Source organism: Anopheles cruzii, chromosome 2 (genome assembly GCF_943734635.1).
Source record: "Anopheles cruzii chromosome 2, idAnoCruzAS_RS32_06, whole genome shotgun sequence".
Taxonomy (NCBI): domain Eukaryota; kingdom Metazoa; phylum Arthropoda; class Insecta; order Diptera; family Culicidae; genus Anopheles; species Anopheles cruzii.
This window is the reverse complement of record NC_069144.1, coordinates 54765677-54792238: the sequence shown is the minus strand read 5'-3', so window position 1 is coordinate 54792238 and position 26562 is coordinate 54765677. Positions and strand designations below refer to the sequence as shown.

The 26562-nt window shown below is 49.2% G+C and overlaps 4 protein-coding genes across 4 annotated transcripts; 2 read left to right on the top strand and 2 right to left on the bottom strand.

Moving 5' to 3' along the window:
• The first annotated feature begins 10369 nt into the window (after positions 1-10369).
• LOC128277663 (uncharacterized) lies at positions 10370-14304 on the top strand. Its single transcript, XM_053016159.1, has 5 exons — positions 10370-10812; positions 10898-11119; positions 11190-12777; positions 12845-12984; positions 13059-14304. The coding sequence occupies exons 1-5, from the start codon at positions 10575-10577 to the stop codon at positions 13232-13234; spliced, it is 2364 nt and encodes a 787-aa protein (XP_052872119.1). The 5' UTR covers positions 10370-10574; the 3' UTR covers positions 13235-14304.
• Positions 14305-14926: 622 nt separating this feature from the next.
• Positions 14927-16216, top strand: LOC128277492 (ester hydrolase C11orf54 homolog). The gene is made up of 2 exons (XM_053015955.1): positions 14927-15178; positions 15241-16216. The coding sequence occupies exons 1-2, from the start codon at positions 15100-15102 to the stop codon at positions 16128-16130; spliced, it is 969 nt and encodes a 322-aa protein (XP_052871915.1). The 5' UTR covers positions 14927-15099; the 3' UTR covers positions 16131-16216.
• A 3203-nt stretch (positions 16217-19419) lies between these two features.
• Positions 19420-21300, bottom strand: LOC128269378 (esterase B1-like). Its single transcript, XM_053006823.1, has 4 exons — positions 20675-21300; positions 19997-20605; positions 19804-19926; positions 19420-19740 (listed from the first exon to the last, which is right to left on the bottom strand). The coding sequence occupies exons 1-4, from the start codon at positions 21298-21300 to the stop codon at positions 19437-19439; spliced, it is 1662 nt and encodes a 553-aa protein (XP_052862783.1). The 3' UTR covers positions 19420-19436.
• Positions 21301-21860: 560 nt separating this feature from the next.
• Positions 21861-23745, bottom strand: LOC128269377 (esterase B1-like). Its single transcript, XM_053006822.1, has 4 exons — positions 23120-23745; positions 22442-23050; positions 22249-22371; positions 21861-22185 (listed from the first exon to the last, which is right to left on the bottom strand). The coding sequence occupies exons 1-4, from the start codon at positions 23743-23745 to the stop codon at positions 21882-21884; spliced, it is 1662 nt and encodes a 553-aa protein (XP_052862782.1). The 3' UTR covers positions 21861-21881.
• Between the last annotated feature and the right edge of the window lie 2817 nt (positions 23746-26562).

Below are 26562 nucleotides of genomic sequence, written 5' to 3'. Positions count from 1 at the left end.
GCCCCCTAAAAGCATTAAATTCGTGTTCCGCAAAAAGTTGCAAACTTATTCCGAATAGCTAAGAGCTTCTCCTTTCCAGTGCACAACTAGAACCAACCACAAACGACCGAAGCAAATTGCGAACGGAAGCCACAGGCACGCGCAAACAACCACCCACCAAAGAGGCAACATTTTTGCAACATTTATTTTATAATTAAACTTTTAACCATCATTTAACATCTTCTTCCGCCGTCTTCGTTCGTCGTCGGGTTGCGGTTGGCTAACTTTCTGATGCGATGAAGAAGCAGCATCCGGTGGGCGCCGGATTGCCAAGTTGGCGACAGCAACGGTCAAAGGATCCGCAATTGGGTCAATTTACGGGGCCGGGTTGTTCACCGGCACCGCTTCCGGTTCGGCTTTCGAACCGGAAGCAAACCAGGCCAGAAGATGCCGACGCTCAGCGGGCGACGGATCGGTTGTGCGTGTTGCGGTCGACGAAAAAGCATCACGAGATCATTTACGGGCAAACGTTGCTAATGAATTGAATTAAATGAAGCAACAACGAGGGACAACGACACCGCGTCGTTCAATAACAGTGGGAACATGCAGTTAAATTTGATTTCGTTTTAATTATGTTAACAAAGTCTAGCAAGCTTTTATACTAAAGTCTTCTGCGAAGCATATTTCCTTATGTCTTCCTGTCATCAGTTTGAGCTTTTCGTGTCCTTTTATGCAAATAGTCCAAGTGATAAAAAAGTATGCTTTCTTTGTGTTTATTATCGCTGCCTATTGTAAATCAGAACAGTCGGGCCAATTTGCCAAAACAAATCCATCTTTCACGTGCCCGCGATGGAGTAGGGAAAGTTTCGAAGTAATTCCGGTACCGGCGCATTACCATGCAAAAGAATTGCGCTCGGGTCCATTTGCTCCGGTGTTTGTCGCCGTGGCCGTGGCTATACCGATCGGTACAGCCCCCTGATGACGATGATGGGGCAAACAATCACAAATGTTTTAGTCCCCGAAACTTCACCCCAAACAACTTACAACTAATGCATAAATAATTCCCAGCCCAAGCTCACACCGTGCCGCGCTGCGCCGAGCTGGCGTGACGTCTTGTCAACCGAACTTTTTCCACCGTCACAGGCTGCCCGCCCGCCTGTGTTGGAAAGTTTGCACCAACCCGAGGACCCCTCATCGACTCTCTCACCACCGTAAAACATGCAAAACAGAACGAAAGTCCGGAATGGAGGATTCTCACCATTCCCGCGGACTGCAAACTTCCCGGTGTCGAAGTTCATCGGAAGGTTGCCCACCGGTGCCATCCCGGGCGCACAGCAAAACATGATTTTTCTGCCCTCAGTTCCATGACCTCCGAAGCCGGAGCATCGCAGATCACGGCGCTGACTTTCGGTAGCGAAAGCATTCGGTTGGCCCACCAGCAAAGGAGTGGAAATTCGTGCAAAAATGTTTTGTAAATAAAATTGGCTTTCCCACACACACACACGCAACCGATTTTGCACGCGAGCTGCGTTTTTCCGGATTCGTCTTCTAATTTCCTTGGCAAATGGCAGCGTTTTTGTGTTGCGTTCCGCTCCTGGTTCCCGGTTAGGAGCATCTTCGCGTGGCACTTTTTTGAGGTTCTGGCTTGCCTTTTGTGCTATACAATATGTTTTGTGTTTTCCTTTTACTTTCATTCCATTTTCTTCCTAACCGCGAACGGCAGAAGTCAACAAGGTACTCACCAGCGGGCCTTTTATGTCCTGGTTTGTGCCGAGTTCGCAGGCGTATGTTTTGCAGCAACCGTTATGCATTAAACTGTGCACACCACATCCTGACCTTCGGTTGGAGGTTCGTTTTTTCCATTTTTGGTGTCGTGCTTCTCGGAGGTCGTCGTGTGTACGCACGTAAAAAAGCGCACCAAGACAAGGGTCCTTCCAAGGAGCATGTTTTGCGAGCGAACTCCAAACATAATCCGCATAACCGTCGGGCATCGTCTGCATCAAACGGACGAATGATGGGAATATAAATAGTACCTTCTGGTAGCTTTTTGTGACGCAAAAATCTAAAAGAACACAAACATGTTGCCCGCCTCGTTCGGTTATGTTATTGTTTTTGGGTTTACCAGCGGGCGTCGGGCGTTGGCGTTCGCCCGCTTGTTGACTGCACAAATTCTGAGCACCAATATTTGCGTTGGTGATGGATTTCCGCTCGAGCACCGGGTGTGGACGGACGACCGGAAACGGAACAGCTCTCGCTTCCTGCCGACTCCAGTTGTGGGCAAAATCGCTCAATCGAGCGCACTGTCGAGCATCCATGGATCGTGGTGTGCCACTACTGTGTGGGGCTCCTTTCAATCGATGGCTGCTTAGACTGCTCGACCACTCGACTAATCTAATGCTCTCCCACCGACCACTCTACCCGGTTCGCCTTATTTGCAGTGCAAATGTACGCAGTCAACCGCATGTAGCCACTAGCCATCGGGTCGGTTGGGTGCTCGGATCACGTCTTAACGCACCAGGCAACCGCAGGCGGCACTAACCCCGTGAGACCGGGGCTGTGATGCATCGCAAATTACACGCTAATGGGAGACTGGAAATTGTTATTTAAATTGGTGGTCCACCGGCCAGGATGCCGGCCTTCGATGCACGGCCAAAGTCTCCGGAGCTCGTGCTTTTGGGCCGCGGAAAACTCATCAGCATTCGCCGACCGCTTGGACTTGATTTATTTATGCACACCCGAGAGGTTGCTAATTAAATGTTGAACAGCTAGTAAGGCGGCGATTATTATCATTTATTAACGGTCCTCACAAAATTAGGAGTCACCGTACCGTGGCCAAACCTTTGGCGTCAATGCACAACGTATTAAACTCGAATTGACACGAGTTAAAGCGAGTGATCGAGAAATAAATATAGCAAACAAAAGGCCTTCCACAAATGGTGAGTTTTATTAATATTTTAAAATTCAGTTTACATTCAGGCTTTTTTTAAATGATTGGAGTTTGAGGCAACTCTCTTATCCGGAGCGCAGCAAGAGTCCTGCCATTGTTGTTGCGTACCGAACCGGCGTAAGAAATCAGACATTCATACGTTTGTTCGTGCTGTTTTCTTGGGTCTATTCATTTCCTCAGCCAACCCTGCCGGCGATACGTTTCCGGTGGCACACACAAAAAACAAGAATTGAAAGCAAGAGTCACACAAAACACATAAGAATCCCTGCGGGAGTGGTAAATTAAAAATCTGAACATACTAGGTGCGTTCTTCTTCGTAATTATGCTCTTCCCGCGTCCTTCGGTGTATGCTTTTATGCTTGCCAACGTCGGCCCGGTACGGTCGGGATGAAAAGAACCAGTTCCGGGAAGCAGGCCGCGGATGCCTGCATCGACACGCAAAAAAAAACGACCCAACGTACGATGCATTATGTGCGGTGGCTTGAGCCGAATGAAAGCCGGAATGAGCCGCAGGAAGTCATTGAAATCTGGCACTAATGGAGCCGCGCTGCACCTACAAGGCGAACCCTTTTCTACGGCACACGCGCGCAAAATGACTAACCACAGCGCGATCTGGCTAGCTTTAGAAAGCATTCGTCATCGCTAAAAGGCACTCGAAGGAATTACGTGTAAAACGAGCCTTTCTAACAATTGTCCAGTTGATGGTTTGAATCGGAAGCAAGTTTCGAAATAAATTGAAATTAAGTGGCAAATCAATAACGCTGTTACCATGCCGAACCAGAATGCAAGCCGTGCATTGTTTCTTCGCAGCACAACACAACAATGCAACCACTCACGACGCCCAGCGAGAGCAGCGGATGGAATTAAACGGTCCAATGATTCATCTCGTTTTCCCAGTATTATCCGGATAATCTGTTCGGCGTAACTCGAGTACCGCAGCAGACTGGGCCACATTACAGCATCGTTTCACGGAGAACTCGCTTATCGCCCCGCTTGGAAGCGCCTGGTTGCCATTATCCTGTCCGTTGAGGGCTTCCGAGTATGCTGCTCTTGCCGCCGAAACCGAAACCGCTGCGTTGTTGCCAATCCGTATGACGTAATAAATCTTTCAATCAATCTTAAATCAATACTGACCGTTCGAGACTGAAACACCCACCGGGTGCCGTGCAAGCGCCTTATGTGCCCGCTAGTGTAGGGTGTAACAATTCTTACGTTCTCCGAACCATTGGTCAACCGGAACGGGAGCAAATGCTTATGCTTTGATTTAATCTGTTCATTCTCTGCAGTGCTACAGAGAACATTCCAAACGTTTCCGAAGGATCCATGCTTAAGTTCGTTCAAAAATTGTTCAATGAAACTTATGAAACTCGACATACTCTGCTTATGAAATTATTCAGGCACACCAAGGCAGCGTTTCGAAGATCGCAGACAGAAACGTGCATTGAAGACCGCGCATCAATTACATCACCGTAACAAGGCTTCGATGTTCGATAACCGGCCTGTGATTGAGTGAAAAGATGAGTACCTTCCTGCGAAATGGACAGCTTATTATCGAAAATGATGGAATGAAGTGACCTGTCTGTATTTACTCCGATAGGAATTTGACCCTACTTTCATCTCCTTCAAGCTGTTTGGTGTCTGATAAGGCCGTGTCGTGCCTCTCTTGCCCATCCACAATCGCTGGTAAGGAAATGTGTTCTTACAATATTATACTTGCCGCACTTTTTACATTAAACATCTGCAACATTATTGCAATACTCTCAAATGTTTAAACAATAGTAACAATATTGATCATAATTATAATCTTATTAAAAATTAAAATTGTATATTGAAGCTTGCCGACATTTCGATCTCCGTAATATCAATCTTTTGACTAATGACTACCAAAAAAAAAAGTTCTATTGTCCGCCAGAGTCCAACACTTTCCCGCTACCAACAATTGTGTTCAGCATGGTTATGATTGATACGTTGACAATGTAATCAATTAAGGAATTTAATACAACTACGCTCGATAGCACATTAATTATGCACATGAATATTCATCGGTGACAGTCAATGCTTTGTTCCTGGAATCTCGCCACCCATCCGTCGGATCAATTTTAACACCTGCATCAGGGTTGGAGCATTAGGAGCGCCACTGATCCTGATGAAATAGCTTTTCGGAAACTTAATTCCACACCATAACGAGACCCCATACCCTTTGCCCATCAATTCATTGTTCGATACGTTGCTATTTGAATTTCAAAAGCCATCGTTTGTCGCACTCCGCCGAATGTGAGCGAGTCGAAAATCCTCTCCCCATCCTTTTACGGAAAAATCCCTCCGAACGGGGTCCATTGGCGTGTGCGTTTGTCTGCCCGGCTTCCGGTTTCAATCACTTCCGATGCCGCTTTCCAGCCCTAACCAGTGCTTCCGGCTCACCGTTACGCTGCGCTATCGCCCACACGCGTGGCGAATGGAAACTCGATTCAAAATCGGTAATTAGCCGGGTCCACGGGCTTCCCGGTCGCAATTTGCCGGCACCGGCGAACGGCCTCTTTTCCACATTGCCACTGTTGTGGCCACATGGCCGGATGCAGTAGGGTCGTGGCACAAACCGCTAGTCTGAAACTGAAACAGATACAACTCATTAATTTTTGATGACCACTAGTTGGATTTTTTTTCTTCCCCAGCCAGTGGGATGCTTCGGCGGGGGAGCATGAGACAGATTAATCCACCCTCAAACTGTGGGTTCAAATTGCGCTAGAGAGTGAGAGAGAGAGTGGTAGAGAGACGGGGAAGTGGAAATAAAATGGCCATTTTCGGGCCGGGTGCAAAGTAGTCACCCAGGAAGGATGTAATTAGCCCACCATCCACCAGCGGAGCTGCTGATGGAAGCGAAATATGGACGGACGGAATGAACGGTTTTCGCCTAATTATCTGCCGACCCGAAAGCAGCACCGGCTTCGGTTTCGCCAGATGAATCGAAAATCCCGACCCGACTTTAACGAGAAACTTGGCTCACTATTACTATTCGCGCACAGCTTTCGCGTCGATTACTGCTTCGCAATGCAGTTTCCGCCAAAGCCCTCAATAAGCCCTTCTCCCTGAGCGGTTCCGCTATGCCGGCGTGGCGTGGGTCACGTGGCGACCGTGGTCTCCACTTTGGTCGGTGGAATGTCAAGTGAGTGGTGTTCTGCGATTTCTTCTATTACTCTTTACTTCGCTCCTTTTGTAGCCTTTTTTATTTTGATACTCTTTAGCCCCATTATTATTGTTTATTTTAATAGTTTCCATTAACGCAGATTGCTCAGCACATTCAAAAAGCACTTTTAGCTTAACAAAAACCTAATTTGCCTTGCGTGAGGTTCATTGCCTTCTTTTTGCCACATCCCGAGCATTACTTTTTCGCGCAGAAAATTTCCCATTTCAATTTTCCCCATTAACATGTTAAGCTGCCGTTTAGTTATTTGCACCAGTGCCGTCCGCGGTTCGTCATGTCCTTTTTCGCCTTCGCCTCGTCAGCCAAACAGACCGCCGCCGGTTGGTGCATCACCCGTTTTTAATGATGTCAGAAAATGTGTTTTTGCGCAAAGTGTGCAATGCCGCCAACATCATACGCAAGGGTGCCCTCAGACAGGTCCGTCCTCTGCTTCGGTTGCAGCCGAGAATCTTTCGACACGCAAGCAAGCAAACTTTGCCCTCGTGGGTCACCCGCCCGCGATCCTTCGCGTCGTGGTTCTGTGCGCGGGAATCAGAAGTGAAAGAAAGTAACGTGGTCGCGGCGCAACGGCGAGAGAAAGCGGTTGCCAACCATCAAAGATCAACATTAAACTAACGCCACGGCGGCGTGCAATGATAATATTTCTGGTCGCCGACCGACAAGCGACCGACCGGGCGAGCGTTTCCGCCTAATTTATTCCGTCCTTTGCGCCAGTAATGAAGAGGACAGGGCGACTGGAGCATAGCAAAGGGCCGAAGGTTGGGCGACGGATAGTCGACTGAAAATTAGCATTTTCGTGGGGAGCTGCTTGTAAAAGCTGGTGCGTGACTGTATGTGTGACAGTGGCCGATACGTCCGAGGTTCGGCGGTTCCGCTTTTCTGCATCGATGCTACATTGACTGGAAAATAGTGAACCTAAGGAGTAAAGGAGAAGCCACTACTATGTTGTTCTAAACGGCTCATCTTGAGCAACTTTCCAATTGGAGGAAAATAACTTTCCAACAATATGGAAGCAAATAACCTTGAATTAGTCAGCCTTTTAAAGAGTAAAATTATGTTTTTGTGAAAATCAGGACCTTTTCAAAGCAGGCAATATAGACGAACCATGGTGCACCGACCAGCGTTCGTTGCCAAACCGGAGGTTCGACTGTAATCTGGATTCCTTTCTTATTTGACAGTTGGCCCCCTCGCTCGCTCTCCGGTGTTTTTTCGACCGACCTTGTCTGGGGTCCGAATTTCACGAATATTTTCATGTTCTCTTTTTCTCTCTCGAGGGATACCGGAACAGGTTATGGTTTGCTGGAGGGTGCTTCCGTTTGGAGTTTTACCATTTTTATTTCTCCATTTTTTCCACGCGATGCCCTCGACATAACCGCTTTCACTTTTACGCGCAATCCTTTCACACTCACCACAAGGGTGGTGGGTGCAAGGGACCCCACCTCACCGCCGGCCGGGGGTGGAAACTTTACGATGGCGCGCTGAATACTTTTTAATCAGATTACGGTGTTGCTGCCGTAGGGCCTCCGGGTGGGACCGCCATTTTGCAGCCCTCACCCAGTGGGACCGATTTGGAAGAAATTGCCCCCGAAACCAGAGGTGGGCGAATCCTTGCGCCGTCACGAAATTCCCCACCTTGGCAGCAGGGAAGCAATCAGCGCCCGCGCCGGGCCAGGGAGTGCCACGGAATGTCGGCGGTTAATGCGGAAATCTTCACACAACATTCGCAGCGTGGTTCGCATTCCGGACGTGTTATGATGTCATTATGCTTCCCGAGCTACCCGGCGACTGCCGCTGACGTCCTGATTTACCATTGATGGTACGCAACGGTGAAAAAGGGCCCACGAGAAGGACGGCGCAAATTGAAATTAATTCCACAAATATGTTTACAACAATTAATTCGTATGCACGGGTAGCTGTGGCCTCGTTTTAGGCGTCTTATGACTTATGCCCGACATACGGGTAAGATAAGGACTTCTGCGAATACGCCACAGTTGAGAATGGAAATCGTGGTTAATCCATTTTATTCTCTACATTATTATTGCCATAGCTTTGGAAACCATGTTCACAACAACTTGTTAAACTAACAATTCATAATTTTATTTGCAGATTTATATCGCACCCAGCAAACATTGAATGTGCCATATTTCAAAGTCCTTTATCGATCCCGAACCCGGCCAGAAGGTATCGATGCCCTCGACCTTCCAAAAAGGGCCCCAAGTCAACACCGTGCCCTTCGGCTCCCCAGACTACACACCTGAAGTCGCACGTAAGAGATACTGAATTCATATTCAACCCCCCGCAGAAATTAAAATCCTTGAATCCTACACACTCCGCACACACTTATCTGTGAGCAGCCCCGTCCTTCGAACGACCGTGCGAGGGCTGGATCGATTGCCGAATCGTGTTCGTCTGCCGTCGGCCAAATGAGAGCACATTATCTGCACGCAACGTTCCAACAATTTGCGGCAAATTGAATCCAAATTTCCTGCTCAACAAAGGAAAACAATCACAACTCGATTTGCTCGCATGCGGCGGAAATTGTTCCGAAAATTTCATTTTAAGCATTCGTTTTTGCTGCCTCTGTTCATTCTTACAGCACCGTCTCGGGCTGGTCCCTCCGGTACGGGCACTCCTTCCGCCGATTCCCGATTTAAAAAGACGTTCGTCGCCGTCGTCGCTGCCGGCAACGGCAGCATCAGTTTGGTGAATAGTGTGAATAGAGGGATGGCATTTTTTCGACGACATCCGCTCCACACCACACACACCCCGCGGCATCGTAAGGGTTCTCCCCGAGTCCCGGTTTAATAGTTCAATTTCAATTTGATCGTGCCTGAATGGGATGTATGTGTCGGGCCCAAGCGAGCACGGGTTCGTGAATATTTTCTCCCCAAAACGGTCTGTTCCCTTCGCACATGCGGTTCAGTAGGTCATACTGACTGGCGAAAGTTCACCTCCAGGCGGCCGCGCACAATCTGCGCAACTATGAAGCACTTCTGTAACAAGTGGCACGACAAAAGTCCCACGTGAGCAATTTACAAAGTTTTAAATTCTCAATTTGGTTTGCCTAAAATTGCATTTTTGTGCTTCAAAGTTGAGGAAACACAATTCTCGACACCTGACAGGTACTCAGACCGGCGAAGGTGAGCAGATATAAATCTAATTTATATTTTTTGTTTATTTCTTCTTTTCCACGGAACCCGCTGCCGACCATTACACAGTGTTAGCGACGCGTGAAGCACGTGGTCGTCTAACCCCATCGCGCGCCAGCTTCGGTGCGAATGGTTCTCCCACGGGCCATAATCAAACGAAATCAACGAAACCAGCTCTCCCGGACAAGGCCTGGCGTTCTTCTGCCTCATACTTCTCACGGGTAAAATCCGTGGTGGCGTAAGATTTGCTGTGGGTGTGCCGAAATTTACTTACCATACGTGCCGGCACGTAGCCAGTCCAATTTTTCGCTCTCAATCGTTTCAGACACACACACGACGACTCGCGAAAGTCATTCGCATGCCCGTGCGAACGCGCCGTCTGTGAGAACGGGCACGGTTTGCCGTGTCAAGGAGTGGCGCACTCATAGGCTTATCCAGCGTGTTGAAAAAATTGGAATCCCTCATCAGGCGACCCTTTCCAAACGACCTACATCAACCCCGGCCAGGATTATTCTATTCCAGGCTTTTAAAAGTGTGATCCTAGAAAACGCCTTTTCTCATTGATCGAAACATCGATTCGAGAAAAACCGAGCTTCGATATACCGTAAGTTATAAAACTCCAAAAAGAGTTTAAAATATTATTTGGTAATTGTCAACTACTGAGAAAGTTTGTGAACTGTGAGTATTTCTCATGTTAGTGCACCTTTCAGTAGTCATTTGCTGAAAAGCCAACTAGAAAAATATCACTCAAAAACCAAATGTACAGCGTTTTAGTGATTTTAGTATATTTTGAATTAGAATGCCGCCAACGGTATATTCAAATTCGAATTTCGAAATTCGAAGTCAAACAACTGTCAGTTTATGCAGTCGTTCGTTTCTTTGCCACTTTTTTGACGTATGGATTTTTTTGGTCCAACAACCTTGTTTATGTGAAAAGGTCGCTAAAGAAGAGGCAATTTTACCCTGGTTTGTTTCAACCTTGACATCTGTCACACTGCATATACAAATACAAAGGGCACCAAAGCGGAGATGAATTTGTGTCTGCCGTATTAGATACTTGGTTTAATTTATTCCTCCGCCTGTTCGGTCGCGCGCAGCGACGGCTTCGCGAGTGTTATGATTCCCCGTCGTTCGAAGTGGATCGAAATTGCGTGAGGCGGGCACAGTGCCAAAACACACGATTCTTCGCAATTCGCAACCCGTCAATCGTCAATGTTTGCCTTCGCTAGCTGCCCCGGACCCGAAAAGTACGCAGTAGTCTGGGACTTATCTTCTGCTGGCGTCACGTCGCCCCAAAATGCCCTGCGAGCGGTGCAAAGTGAACTTTACGGTCTGGGCCCGCAAAAAGTCCTGTTACGAGTGTCGCCGACTGTTCTGCAGGAACTGTCTGTCGAAGGGAGGCGAGCGGTCGCTCTGCCAGAACTGTGCTATTTTCACCAAGCGCCCCTTATCTCGCACCGATTTAGCCCCGCTGAAAGTGCGCGATTTGATTTTTTACCTACAATCGAAGCACATTTCCACATCCGGTTGTGTTGGTAAGTAGCAGAGGCAGTCTTTCGCAGAGCCTACCGTGTTTCGGGCACTCATCTCCATCCGTTGGTTGCTATGGTTTCGTTACAGAAAAAGATGACTTAATTAACCTCGTGATTGCTCACGTCAACTCGGGTGGTAGCTCTCCGCGTACGCAGGGCAGCTTCAGTCCTACTGGGTCCGCTTCCGGTGGCTCGTCCCGATATGGAAGTTTCTATCGCAGTGGCACCAAAAACTGCTCCAACACTTTTGATCAGATCAAAAGCACGTGCCAGAATTTGTTTTCCAATTTTAGTGACAAATTCAACGGAGGTCCGTAAAATCTACAGCAAATTCTGGTAATCTTTGGTCCACATAACAATAACATTTCTCGCCCCCTCAGAAGTTCCCGACGCTGGCGGTGGCGTGAACGGCGGACAGAATGGGTTCTCGCCCAACGAGGAGCAACGGCACATTTTTTCGCAACCACGCTTTGGTAGCAACAACGTGTACAATGTCGATCCGGGCAGTGTGTCGCGAAATGCGGCCGACGATTCGCCACCAGGGGCTGCCACCGAGGGTAACCAAAGAGTGCCAATGGAGAGCGAGACGTTCTCGGCCACCGAACGGTCAGCGGCCGGAAGCAGTGGTGCTAGTAGCAGCGGAACAACGAGTGGTGCCGATTCCAGTGCCGCATCGTCATCCTTTTCTTCGCCATATCGCGAAGTCCCCGTTCCGGTCGACCCGAAGAAAGGTGCTCGTCAGGTGCTGAATGATCGTATCGAAAACATTCTGGCCCTAGAGCCGAACGGAACGGGATGTGAGTGTTGCTCCGAGGATGAGGAAGAAAACGCCAGCGCCAAACAGCGGCCACCGGGCACCAGTGGCGAGGACGAATTGCCTCGCAAGTCGCTCTTTTCCCGCAGAAGCGTTTCGCAGACGAATTTACTACACTTCGATGGCGCCGGTCCGAGTCAAACCCCTGGTACCACCTTAACTACCCATTTGAAGCCGGAATCGAAAAGTGCAAGCCCTTCGTCATCGTTCGACGAGCTGCTTGCGTATGGCGAACGGAGCAGCAGTAATGCGGACCATGTGGCCCCCACAGAAACGGTCCCTTCGGCTGACACGGATGCGCTGATGGCGACGGGCACGTCGATGGACACGGATCAGTGGCAATTCATAAACAGTTCCGACGTAAACGGCACACACGAAGTGGCCAGTGAGCTTGCCATGACGGACAACACGGCAATGGACAATGAGGTTGCGAGCGACGAAAGCTTGAGCCAATCGGACAACAAACCGAAACCTTACATTCCACTCGGACAGAGTCCAAGCAATGTCGCCCTTCCGGCGTTTACACGACGTCGATCGGATAGCTACCTTTTGTCGGCCTCCGCAGCGCAGCGCCATTCCGTCGGGACGGCGGTCGAACAATCAGGCTCGGGTTCCATGCAAACCATTGCCGGTGGAGCTTTGGCCACACGCGTGACCAGCACCGCCAATATCGAGGCCATTCCGAGCTCTAGTCATCACTCGACCAACGGTGGCATGTGTTTGCGCTGTGGCAAACGACGGAATGGCATTCGAAGGCAGCTGAAGAAGTTCCGGCGCCAGCTGGAAGCGGCTACCGGTGCCTCGGAGGCCGATAAACGGCGACAGCTCGAAGCGTTCCTTAGCTATCTCGAGCGACGCAGTAAGGGCTCGGTCGAGCTCACCGATACGGATTCCATCACCGAAGAGGCAAGCGTTAGTGAGGAAGGGACGGACGGCGCTAGGCGCGACCGAAGGGGAACGATGGACGAAGGAGTAGAGGGAGCACAAGCACTGCCATCGGAACAGGCCGAGGATGCTGAGGCCGCCGGTTTCGAGGTGCAACATTCCAATCACGAACAGACGGTGGACGATTCCGTTTGCACCAACCTTTACTCGTCCGGCAATCTGCAGCTAATCAATATGAAGCAAATAAAACTAAGTGACATCAAGGAAAGGTAATACGTTATAAGGTTACTCATGCCAAGGGGCCAACTGCCTTACCGACGCTCTCTATACTTTCAGTGCCGATCTTGATGTGCTGTCCGTAAAGCAGTTGAAGGGAATTTTAATGGTAAACCGTGTGGACTTTAAAGGATGCTGCGAGAAGGCTGAACTGAGGGAACGAGTACTGCGTCTGTGGCGCGATTACAAGTCCATCCCCTGTAAGTGGTGGCGCTCTACTCGGTTAGTGAACGAAGACTCTAACTTTAAAATCTTCTTGTCCGATTCGTTTCAGCCATTGAAATGCTCACGTCAGACGATTTGTGCAAAATTTGTATGGATGCACCGATCGAGTGTGTTATACTGGAGTGTGGACACATGACGACGTGTACCGCCTGCGGGAAAGTGCTGAGCGAGTGTCCAATCTGTCGCCAGTACATCGTGCGGGTGGTACGTTTCTTCCGAGCCTAAGAAGACGAAACGAGGGTGACGAACACTCGTTACAAACGAAAACACGGAATGTCGTTCGTTGTAGTACCGTTTCCCCCTAGGAGAACCTCTCCATTACCTTTCGTTGGGTAGCTGTTAATAATGTCCTGCCCCACCCCGCAAGTTCCACCCGAGAAATTGTTGCCTTAGTTTCGTAATGGCTCAAATGTCCAAAGTTTTCCTTTTTTTTAACAATGCCGAGCAACGAAAGGCCGATGCTTAACGAGTAGCGTGTTTTACGAAACATTGCTTCCCTCAGGGAGCGTAGCATTTAGTATGATTTATTTTGAAATGGAGGACGAAACAAGTACCACAAGAAATGGTAGTTTCAACAGCCGAACGCGACGAAAAGGACAATGCACACAATCGACAAATAATATTAACCTTAAGGAGGGCGCAATCGCGAGAGAGAGAGAGATAAATAATCTGAAGGAGGAAGACAAACGAACATTGTGATCTAGTTAATCTAGGGTAAAATCAAAAACAGAGAAGCTAACACAGAACTGAGCATAGGCCGAACACGGCGGGTGGCAGCAGGATAGCATGGCGCGAGAAAGATAGGGCCCTACTCGCAACAGACCGCGCTCACGGTTAGACGGTATTCCTTAACTCCGAGAAGCTCGGTTGAAGAACTGCGATAAACGCTGCTAGTCGCGAATGAACCCGGTACGAAGCTGTACGACCGGCTGCAAACTGTTTCCAAAACAAAACTCCGCTACAGACAGCGTTGAACGCATAACTATTTAATTCCGCCGGCGGGACAAGCCTAAGATAAGCAGAAAACGCTCATTTCGGTTTCCTTTGTCGTGTTTCCCGTGTCCAGCCAAAAACCCTCTCCTTGGTTAGTACGACCCAGAAACTGTCGGCCCGCGAAAACCTGGCACATTCTAACCGAGGCTAGCGAGCCAGAGGGTGAAGGGCGAAACTGCATCTAAAGCAAACCAAGTTTCGAACTAACATTAATTCTTCGCTTTAGAACTTTCCACATCGTTGAAGAAGTGTGCATGCAACACTGTTTATAAATTCCAATTCCAAAATAGTGTAATTCACGTACTACAGAATACAGAATATACTATTCAAGCAGAGTCTACTGGTGTTCGTGTTTTTTCTTTCCCGACTTGCTAAAGGTTGTATTTTCAAACATATACCTAAGGGTAAGGAAGGTGATTTGCAAGTTTCCATTTGACCCAGCTCTCCGGTAGAGGGCATTGGCGTGATCGCACGTTGTTTGTTGCTCTCCGATCGAAACGTGACGCTCTCCGAAGAGCATTATTGGCTCTTGCTCTCTCAGCATAAGACGGCGAGCGAACGCCCAGCACACCTGCGCATTGCGTGCGGCCGTCGAAAACAGCCGATCTCTAGTGGAACGAAAACAGTCCGAATTTGTAGCCGGTGCTTTGTTGCTAGCGTCTCAAAGTTTGAGCAGAAAATCCTTGTGCTACTGTGTGACAGCATGCACTTCGTATCTTCTGCCGTGTTGGAACCCTTTTTATCGGCCCAATATTTGCGGTTTCACGATAAGAGCGCAACCTTCCGCAAAGGGGTTTGTTTGATGATAAACGCAGCGCGTCCCTATTTACACTCTTGAACAGCAGACCGCGGTTGGGCGTGTGTTTGGCGCACACACGTCCCGAACGCACAGATACAGTGGCGTACGGCGCAACGTGAAGTGAAAGACGTTCGCGGCCACTCGACGCGATCGCTCGTTTCCGTACTCGTCTTAAAGGCGCAAGGGTTGATTGGAATTGTTTCAACCAGCTAAGGGCGGGTCAGTCGGTGACGATCGATTGAGAAGACCAGTTGCATCACCAGCGATCGGTTCGAGCATCTACTACTCGAGTTCCAGTATGGCGAGTTTGGACACCAGCACGTTGCTGTTCGAGGAGAAGCCCCTTCACACCCCATCGCTGGGGGAGGTTCGTGATGGTAGGCTAAATTCTGGAGGAAGACTGAAGCGAGCGCTCTTCACAGCTGACCTTTCTTCGTAGTGTTGGCGGCCGGTTTGAAATCAAATTTCGCAACAGTCAACGTGGAAGTTGTGGAGTGTCCCGATTTGACGAAAGCTCCCTTTCACCTGGCCGGCGAGGGATTGAACGGATCGGCAACGCTGGTGGAACTCGGTGGAGTGCCCTATTTACTGCCGCTGGTTGATCGCACGCGGCTCTACGATGTGATAGCGGTTTCGCAACGTGCACTGCACGACACCGGAAAGGCGTTCGTCGCCTATGGGGCCGGTGCGGGTCCGTTTCCGCTGGTGAACTCCAACTGTGAAGGAATATTCAACCTTCGCTTCAGCCCACCGGGAACGGTGGTCAGCGAAAGCCACCTGGCAAAGGTTTCGTTGGATCGGAAAACGGTGACTGTCCAAAAGATACCGAACACTGAAACCCGGTGCGCTCTGCTGGGCAATCTGCTCGTCGCCGAAGGTAAACGGGGCAAGGTGCTGAAGGTGAGCTGTAAGAAGCGTTCCGGCCCAAAGGACTTCATAGCGAGCATCAGAACGTGCCTGGAGGCCCACTACGGGGAGCAAACGGTCGGACTGGGTGGAGTGTTTCTGTTGCAAGCGGGCAAAGCCAAGCAGCACGTGATGTCGCCATTTTCAACGACCTCCATCAATACGGAGGAAGAGTTGAACGAATGGCTCAATTTCTTCGATATGCCGGCGCCACTGATCAATCTGGGAATTCTTGTTACGACCGAGTGCGATCTCGATCTGCGCCTGCAGCACTTTCACAGCTTCTCGACGCACGGCCACGGTGGCCATTACCATATCGACACGACACCGGATATCGTGGAGTACGAAGGATACTTCGTCGTAGGTGAAAGGATCGTGCGTGTCGATAAGCCATTGCATACCCACAAGTTTGGACGGGACTAGTGCAACGGACCACCGGGTAAACGGTGCCCGTAGGAAGTGTAGTCTCAAGGGTGCATCAATAAACAGTGATAAGGCATTATGGCGTACACTGGTTTGCGTTTGTTTTTGCAGTAATATATGGGCCATTGCTTGGACGGGGCAGCCTAGCACTGATAAGCCAGAAAGTTACGACAGAGCAAAACGAACCGTTCAGCACCGTTTGTCCAGACCCTGATTCGGTTGCCGCGAACGATAAGAAGCGTTCCGCCTAATTTGCGTTTGTTTGACAGCCGAAATGATTGCGCATGAGTGTTTAATTGATTTTTCTTTTGTCCATTGTCCGCGTTGACGAGTTAATTAATTCACGACGGTGCAACAGAAAACCCCAAGGCATACGCGTTGCTGTAGTCATCTTTATCCAACCGCTCCGAGGCCATCCGAAAGAGGATCCTAGAACCGTAGATGGAAATGGATAAAAGGACTTCAACGATTACAGCTAATTGATGCAAGCAAACATTTCTTGTCGATGTTTCATTTCAATCATAGATGGATAACAAGAAATAGAGTGGTGTAGGCAACAAATGTATTCGTTTTGAAGAACCATTAAAAATCCTTTGGAAGATCTTTAAAACACATTTCTAGAAAAAATAAACTGAGCAATGTAACTGAGCAAAGAAACGTACAAAGTTTAAAATTTTTGACCCTCAAATGCTTGCACTTGCGCGCCACTGACTCGGGCTGTCATTTTGACAGTTGCCAGGATTGTTTACTTTCTCGGCGAAGAGGTTTTGTGTTGTGATTTCGTTCATATTCAGTTTTTGTATCACTTTTTTAGTTTTATTTTAATTTTACGTTTTGTGATTAAGTGGCGAGCATTGGCCGGCCCCATTGAAGCCCTGCTAACGGAAAGGAATTACAAGGGCCACTACAAGTGAGATAATAGAATACGTAACACTAGACAATATTAGAAAGATGTTAAAGTTGACAACGTTTTTAAAATCATCAAGGTTTTTCTCTACGACCAGTGTCCGTTGGGCAAGTATTCTTTTCGATTGCTTACTAGTACAAACCAAATCACCTTTGGACTGGCGCTAGTATATCCTGATCCGTTCCTGGTAGTTTGTACAAAATCTGCTGACCTAAAGCGTGCGTAAGATAAGGTTCGAAATGGCATGAAATGGCACTTTGTTATCAGACATCTATACCCGTTTGATAATACACGACTAAGTGGACCTCTTGCGTATGCACTACTTCTGTTTTGTTAACGTAACGTTCTGTAGTAAAGTATGTGCCCATTTCCTGTTTCTTTCGAGCTGGACTTTTTTGTAATTTGCTTCGGCCACTGTGCCTTTCCCCCTAATCCATAGATGAGGAACGCCGATCGCGTGAACGTAAAAGTGCACCAAGGTACGGTATGCGGTGTGCGGGAAACGCTTCCGAATGGGAACGGGTTTTGTGCGTTCCGTGGCATCCCTTATGCCAAACCTCCGGTTGGGGAGTTGCGCTTCAAAGCGCCACAACCATTGGAACGGTTCCCCCAGCCGGTGCTGGATTGCAGCGTCGAGAGGGACGTGTGTTTCAGCAGAAACATGTTCACCCAGGAACTGGAGGGATCGGAAGATTGTCTCCACCTGAACGTGTACACGCCAGCCGTAGAGCGTGGAGGTACTCCTTTGCCCGTGATGGTATTCATTCACGGTGGTGCCTTCTTGTTCGGCAGTGGCAACAGTGACTGGTTAGTTTCCGTTTGTTTCCTTGTTGACCAAAGGTACTTAACATATTCTGACTATTACTGTTCCCTTTTAGCTACTCTCCTGAGTATCTGCTGCAGGAGGACGTGATTGTGGTCACACTGAACTATCGCCTCGGTTCACTAGGCTTTCTGCACCTACCCAGCCAGGGTGTCGAAGGAAACGCCGGGCTGAAGGATCAGCTGATGGTGTTGAAGTGGGTCAAACAAAATATTGCCAACTTCAACGGTGATCCGAACAATGTGACGCTTTTCGGTGAAAGTGCCGGTGCGGCTTCCGTCCATTTGCACCTTCTTTCACCGGTCTCGCAGCCTTACTTCCACAAGGTTATCTGTCAGAGTGGTTTGTCGGTAATGGAGTGGGCCATGCAGCTTGATTCTGTAGAACGGACACGTCACTTGGCGAGACTGATCAATCCGGACGCCAAAACCGACGAGCAAGTTTACCGAACGCTCATGGATGCGAGTCACGTCGAGCTGATGGGACTGATGGTGAATACACTTTCGGCGGATGAAAAGCGTCGCGGGTTGCCGATGCCCTTCAAGCCGGTTGTGGAGGAAAGCGTGGGTCCTGATACGGTAGTTCCGGTGCATCCGTTTCACGCCATGCAGCAACCGAACTGTATTCCCTCGATACCGATCATTTTCGGCAACAATAGCGGCGAGGGCATCATTATGATGCTGGATGCGGGGAAAAAGCTGGACCTCTATGACAACGATATGGCCCGGATGATCCCACGAACGGTGAACGTGGCACCGGAGAGTGCGGCCAGCGAGCGGCTGGGCGGCGAAGTCAAACAGTTTTACTTTGGTTCGGCCGGTGTTACGCAGGAGAGTGCTCACAAGTTGGCCGATCTGATGACCGACTACCACTTCGATATTCTGGGCAACACGTGCGCGGAACTGCACGCCCGCCATCAGCACAGTTCGCCAATGTTTTACTACAACTTCACGTACGACGGTGAGCTGAACATGTACAAGCGATTGCTTCAGTTGTCCTACCCTGGCGCATGCCACGCGGACGAGTTGTCGTATCTATTTCTGTAAGTTATCGAACGACTCAAAATCTGAAAGGCACTTAACATGCTGTTGTCTTGTTTTTAGAATGAGGCTAGCCAATTATGATGTTAACCCAGAAACGGAGGCAGGACAGGTTCGTCGGAATATGTGTCGAATGTGGACAAATTTTTCCAAACACGGTCATCCAACGCCACCACCCAACGACCAGAGCCTGCCGTACCGGTGGGAACCGGTGGATAAAATACCTCCAAATGCCTCGAGTGATTCATTCCAGTTGCAGTGCTTGGACATCAACGCGGAGCCAAAAATGATACTGAATCCAAATGGTGAACGGATTCAATTTTGGCGGAACGTTTACAGGCAGTGGAATGACAACTTTTTGAAAGTAAAGTTGTAAAACAACGTAACGCATGGGAAATGGACGCATTTGTAACCGGAGGGTGTTGGGGAAAAATGGGAGGCAACTTGGGGAAACATTTTCACGAAATAATCAAGCAATTATGTGCAATATTCAAAAATGTTATCACTTTATTTCTCTCTTTCAATAGAAGACACGTTTAATCGATGTTCGGGAGCAGATGGGATCCGTTAAACATTGCGTACAGCTTCTTCCAGAATTTGAATCTCTCGGAGAAGCAATCCGGCACCATAGAGTTGGCTTGTTCGAGCCCGCACAGTTCCATGGCAGGAAGTTGAAATTCTTTCAAATCGTCATCCAAACGGGGCACGGCCATCCAACTGGGCAAACTGGAGCTAGGATTTCCGTTCCGTGCTAAGTCGGCCCATAAACCGCAAATAAACTTCCTCAACTGGGCCGCTTCCGAATGTTCTTCTACCGCGGCGGTGTTGAAGACCGTAGAGCTAAAACGATGATAAAACTTAATGCCCCTTGACAGAGAGTACATACGACTAAGCGCACCGTACCTGAAGAGATAGTACATATCATCACCGTGAGCCGCGTCGGTTTCGTTCGGAGGTGTCTTGAGAAATTTGCGGAACACGTTCAACTCGCTTGAGCAAGAGAACACGTAGCAATAGAGAGGAGCCCTAAAGGAAGATGTACAATTTGTGCTATTGAAAAGTATCCAAAAATGGCGATAAATGGATTCCGGCAAACCTTTGAACGCGCGCATGCAGTTCAGCGGCAACGTAGAACGGGAACGTGTTGAAATTGTCGCTCAAAATCGGAATTATGTCCTTCATGTGTTCCAGTGAAAGCGATCGATCTTTCAAAAAGAACTCCTTGGTCAGTTCAGCGGCACGTTTCTTGCCCTCCTCATCCGATACGTTCAGTGTGGCCGGCAGTAGCCGAAAGGGATCGTTTTGGAACAACGAAAACTTTGCCTCAATCATGGCCCAAAGACCCAGTGCTTCCTCCTTCGCTGTACCGAGTACGAGCGGGATCTCTTTCGCGAAACGGCGTTTCGCGACTACTGCCGGATGTTCCGTTAGGATTGCATCCACGGTGTCTGGTGGTTCAACGACTGGACTGAAGGGAAAGCACAGCATCCACGCTTGCTCGTACTCGTTCAAGGCTTGAAACTGAATAGTGTTTAGCTTTTCGGCGGATGCCTCCATAAGCGAGGCCAGCACGTCCTCGTCCGAATCACTGTTTTCGTTTCCGAACAAACGGGCCAGTTTTCTAGCCCGACGGCCCGGTTCCCTTTGCCACACCCAGTCGTTGAATGCTGTGCCACTTTGGGCGATAGCCTTGTGGAAGTATTTCCTAAAAAAGGTTGGAAGCGTAGTTCGTTACAGATTCGAGTGGCAACATTTTCACCGGAGAAACACTCACCTCGATCCTTCACTCAAGTAGTGCAAGTGCACCGATGCACCGCCAGCACTTTCACCAAATATCGTGACATTGTTCGGGTCACCCCCGAACCGTTCGATGTTATCATTTACCCACACGAAGCTCAACCGTTGATCCTTGAGCCCCATGTTGCCGGTAATTCCGACGCCAGGTAGCGACAGAAAGCCGAGAGGGCCAAGACGATAGTTGATGCTCACCACTACGACTCCTTGCTGCACAATGTACTCCGGATCGTACAGGGCCGAGTGTCCAGAACCAACGAAAAACCCTCCACCATGTATCCACACCATCACCGGGAGTAACGCTTTGGGGTGCAAATCCGGTGAGAACACGTTCAAATACAGACAGTCCTCCGACTTGTGTCCTACGCTCGGAAAATCGAACATCTTGTCGTCGGCCCAACAGGATGGACCATCGGCGAGACATTCCAGCGGGTCGCTAGCAAACGAGACCAGCGGCACCGGAGACTTAAAGCGAAGCTCATTGATCGGTGGCTCTGCGTACGGAATACCTTTGAACACAAACGAATCGCTCCCGTTCGGAAGCGTCCCCTTCTGACCAATGATGGTGCCCGCTTTCAGAGCGATCGTTACTTTGCTTTCAGCCATCGCGAACAAACTGCCACTCGTTACTGACGATGCACTGGCTTAGACAACCCGCATAGAGCTATGACTGCTGCTGGCAGGCCGAACGACCGTGAATGACTTATCTCTCCTTGGACCTGCGGAATGTGGTTCGCTTCATCGTCGTGAACGTCGTTTGATTGTTCAAATGAGTTTGATTAGATAATTCGCTGTAGTTTGGGAATGATGCGCATCTCTCCGGTGCAGTGCGCTTCTGGATCGTGGCAGTGTTTACGAGAATTCGTTTGACGAAAATCGTGGAATGTTTTATGTTGATTCACTTTTCGTATTTCGTGGTTACTTATTTTGTTGATAAAGTATTTTTCGACCCTCTTCTAAAATTTTTCCTTGGTGATCCGGCTAACTGCATTATTGGAGTGACGGGTAGTTTAACCAAACCATCGATTGCACCTTTGAACGTAGTGTAAATCTGCCCAGTAGGTACCTGCCATCAGAAATGGTTGGCTCCAAAGATTGCTTTCTTCTGAACATCTTCTTGACCCTTTATTATGTGAAGTATTCAAAAATGTTGTCACTTTATTTCTCTCTTTCAATAGAAGGCACATTTAATCGATGTTCGGGAGCAGATGAGATCCGTTGAACATTGCGTACAGCTTCTTCCAGAATTTGAATCTCTCGGAGAAGCAATCCGGCACCATAGAGTTGGCTTGTTCGAGGCCTCGCAGCTCCATAGCCGGAAGTTGAAATTCTTGCGAATCGTCATCCAAATGGGGCACGGCCATCCAGCTGGGCAAACTGGAGCTAGGATTTCCGTTCCGTGCTAAGTCGGCCCATAAACCGCAAATAAACTTCCTCAACTGGGCCGCTTCCGAATGTTCCTCGACCGCGGCGGTGTTGTAGAGCGTAGAGCTAAAACGATGATAAAACTTAATGCCCCTTGACAGAGAGTACATACGGCTAACCGCACCGTACCTGAAGAGATAGTACGTATCATCACCATGGGCAGCGTCGGTTTCGTTTAGAGGCGTATTGAAAAATTTGCGCACTACGCTCAAGTCACTCGAACAGGAGAACACGAAGCAATAGAGAGGAGCCCTAGAAGAAGGTGTACAATTTGCGCGATTGAAAAGTGTCCAAAAATGGCGATAAACGGATTCCGGCAAACCTTTGAATGCGCGCATGCAGTTCGGCGGCAACATAGAGCGGGAACGTGTTGAAATTGTCGCTCAAAATCGGAATTATGTCCTTCATGTTTTCCGGTGAAAGCGATCGATCTTTCAAAAAGAACTCCTTGGTCAGCTCGACGGCGCGTTTCTTGCCCTCCTCATCCGATACGTTCAGTGTAACCGGCAGCAACCGGAAGAGATCGTTTTGGAACAACGAAAACTTTGCCTCAATCATGGACCACACACCCAGTGCTTCCTCTTTCGTCGTACCGAGCACCAGTGGAATCTCTCTGTAGAAACGCCGTTTCGCGGCTGATGCCGGATGTTCCGTAAGGATTGGATCCACGGTTCCGTGCGGCTCAACGACCGGACTGAACGGAAAGCAAAGGATCGCCGATTGCTCGTACTCGGTCAAGGCTTGGAACTGAATCGTGTTTAGTTTTTCGGCGGATGCCTCCATAAGTGTCGCAAGCACGTCCTCGTCCGCATCACTTTTTACGTTTCCGAGCAAACGGGCCAGCTTTCTAGCCCGACGGCCCGGTTCCCTTTGCCACACCCAGTCATTGAACGCTGTACCACTTTGGGCGATAGCCTTGTGGAAGTATTTCCTGAAAAGGGTTGGAAGCGTAGTTCGTAACGGATCCAAGTGTCAGCATTTTCACCGGAGCAACACTCACCTCGATCCTTCACTCAAGTAGTGCAAGTGTACCGATGCACCGCCAGCACTTTCACCAAATATCGTGACATTGTTCGGGTCACCCCCGAACCGTTCGATGTTATCCTTCACCCATACGAAGCTCAACCGTTGATCCTTGAGTCCCATGTTGCCGGTAATTCCGACGCCAGGTAGCGACAGAAAGCCGAGGGGGCCAAGACGATAGTTGATGCTCACCACTACGACTCCTTGCTGCACAATGTACTCCGGATCGTACAGGGCCGAGTGTCCGGATCCGATGATATACCCTCCGCCATGTATCCACACCATCACCGGAAGTAACGCTTTGGGTTGCAAATCCGGCGAGAACACGTTCAGGTACAGACAGTCCTCCGACTTGTGCCCTGCGATCGGCAGTCCGAACATCTTGTCGTCGGCCCAACAGGACGGACCATCGGCGAGACATTCCAGCGGGTCGCTAGCAAACGACACCAGCGGCACCGGAGACTTAAAGCGAAGCTCATTGATCGGTGGCTCTGCATACGGAATACCTTTGAAGACAAACGAATCGCTCCCATTCGGAAGCGACCCCTTCTGACCAATGATGGTTCCCGCTTTCAGAGCGATCGTAACTTTGCTTTCAGCCATCGCGAACAAACTGCCACTCGTTACTGACGCTACGCTGGTTTTGGCAGCTGCCGATAAGCCGAACGACCGTGAATGACTTATCTTTTCTTGGACTGATACTACTGCGACATGTGGTTTGGTTCATCAGCGTCGTGAACTTCGGGTTTGATTATTCAAATAAGTTTGATTAGATAATTCGCTGTAGTTTGGGAATGATCCGCATCCCTTCGGTACCGTGGCAGTGTTTACGAGAATTCGTTGGACGAAAATCGTCGAATGTTTTTGATTCACCTTTTCTAATTCGCTGTTACGTATTTTGTTGATAAAGTATTTTCGCATCCTCTTCTAAAATTATTCTTTTGGCAGATGGACGATCCGGCTTATTGCACAATCGAAGTGACCGGTGGCTTCATCAAAGGGACGGTGACGTTGTTTCCGGATGGAAAACAGTGCTACTGTTTTCGAGGAGTGCCCTATGCTGTTCCACCGACTGGAGACCTACGGTTCCATCCTCCTCAACCGTTGCACCGACACTCTGATCGCCCATTAGATTGCACCGTTGAGCGTAGTGTTAGCCTGGCCAGCAGCTACCTGCCACCGGATAGCGTTGGCTCCGAAGATTGCTTGTTTTTGAACGTCTACTCGCCCCTTAATCCGTCAAAGGCGGTCAACGATCGTATCCCGGTGATGGTGTGGCTGCACGGTGGAGCCTTTTGTACCGGAAGTGGCGATTCATCCATCTACCATCCGGAGTGGTTGGTTAGGGAAGGTTTGATTGTAGTCACGATCAACTATCGCCTCGGACCGGCCGGGTTTCTGTGCCTGCCGTCAGTGGGAATCTTTGGAAATATGGGCTTGAAGGATCAAAGGTTGGCGCTGCAGTGGATTCAGACCAACATTCACGCCTTCGGTGGAGATGCCACCAATGTGACGCTGTTCGGGGAGAGTGCTGGTGGTGTTTCGGCGCATCTACATTACCTTTCGCGAGCATCTCGCCCACTATTTCACAAAGTTATCCTTCAATCGGGTGCCGCTACTAGTCCGATTGTGTTTCAAAAAGATCCGCAAGGAAACACCAGGCGGCTGGCGGAATATTTCGGTTGCCCGGCAGAGGCCCCTGACAGTCAGGTATTAGGTAAGCATCAGCGTACGACCCTAATTCCCGGTCTCTATGAATCGATTTTGTTTGTGTGCTTTAGAAACGCTAATGAACATCGCTCCGGAACGGTTGGCCAAGCACCAGCAAGAGGCACTGACGCCGTACGAGCGAACGCTCGACTCTGTGTATCCCTTTCGACCGACCGTAGAAGAGGCCAGCGCTATCGATCCCATAATAACGGAGGATGTGTTCGAGCTGCTGAAGCAGCCAAACGCAGTGCGCATTCCGATGATAGTTGGAGTGACCGACGGTGAAGCGTTGTACAAAATAAACACCTTCCGGCAACACATCGATCGGTACAAATGGGAACCGCAGCGCTTCGTTCCCGACACTCTTCACGTGCCAGCGCAGGAACGGGATGCGATTGCGAGGCAAATTATTATGTTTTACTGCGGTTCAGAGGAACCGTCGTTACGCCATGAGCTGCAGTTGAGTCAAATATTTACCGATATTTTATACCTGATGCCGGCGGTTCAGGCAGCCGAACTTCAGCTGCGATATCAAGACGGGTAAGCGGGATGGTTAGTCACAGCTTTTCGGTACTAAATAAAGGTCTTCAAATTTTTCAGTGACGTATACTTCTACACGTTTTCTTGTGAGACGGAGCTAAACAAATTCCGGAAGCTTTGGAAGGTGCCCTCAGAGTATCGTGGCGCAGGTCATGCGGACGATGTGTGCTATCTGTTCAGCTCCAAGTTCTTACATACCGACACGATCGGCGTTAGGAGCAACGCGGGACGATTGAGAGAAACAATGTGTAACCTTTGGGCCAATTTCGCGAAGACCGGCAAACCGTCGAGTATGTGGAAGCCACTTGTACGGGACGCAGATACCACGCTCTTCAGTCTTACGGCCTTAAATATTGGGGATCGTGGGCTTGTAATGAAAGAGCAGCACCTCGACGACCGCGTTCAGTTTTGGAGACAACTTGCGGCGAAATATAATCACACTTATTGAACCGATCCCCAAATAAAACGTGCCGCGCGATGTCGTAAGATATGTTCAAGGACAGATACACAGGTTTCACGCTGAGCCCCTTGGAGGAGAGCATTTTACTTTCCCGTTGGAGGGCAGGATGTTTGAGCAGTGATTCGAAGATTGTGTATCTTAGATACGACCAAGTAGATAAGCCATTGTGTTGAAATCATTGTAATGTTGGTCACGGATACAATGTGCTGATCGTTTTATCTGCTCGCTAGCTCTTACGCTGATTAGTAACCCCGATGCATACAGCATAAGTATACCGTTTTTAGCAAACTGTAAACCGCCAATGGGTCCAAATTTTGGCCCAAAAATATGAAACATTATAAATCACGACCACTATAATCGGCACTTCGCAATGCGCCCCCTCAAAAAGCCGACATCAAAGCGGTTTCTGGTTTGTTGTTCCCTCGCCTGGGTTTAATCTCAGATCACTGTACCAATCTTATCACCGCCGGCAGAAGATACGATACACAAACCTTTAAATTTCGACCCCCCGAGTTCTGCGATGCCCGCCTGCGCAGGTTCAGTTATCAGCGAACCGGCGAGCAGAATGGTTATCCACAAGCTGTACGTACCACCGAAGGTCGTGAAGGTCCCTCCGGCAACCCCTTATCAGGTAGGTCAGGTGCAGTGAACGCCGGTGCAGGTTACGCAACAAAGTCTAAATCTTCTACTATAGCCCCCAGCCGGTGGCC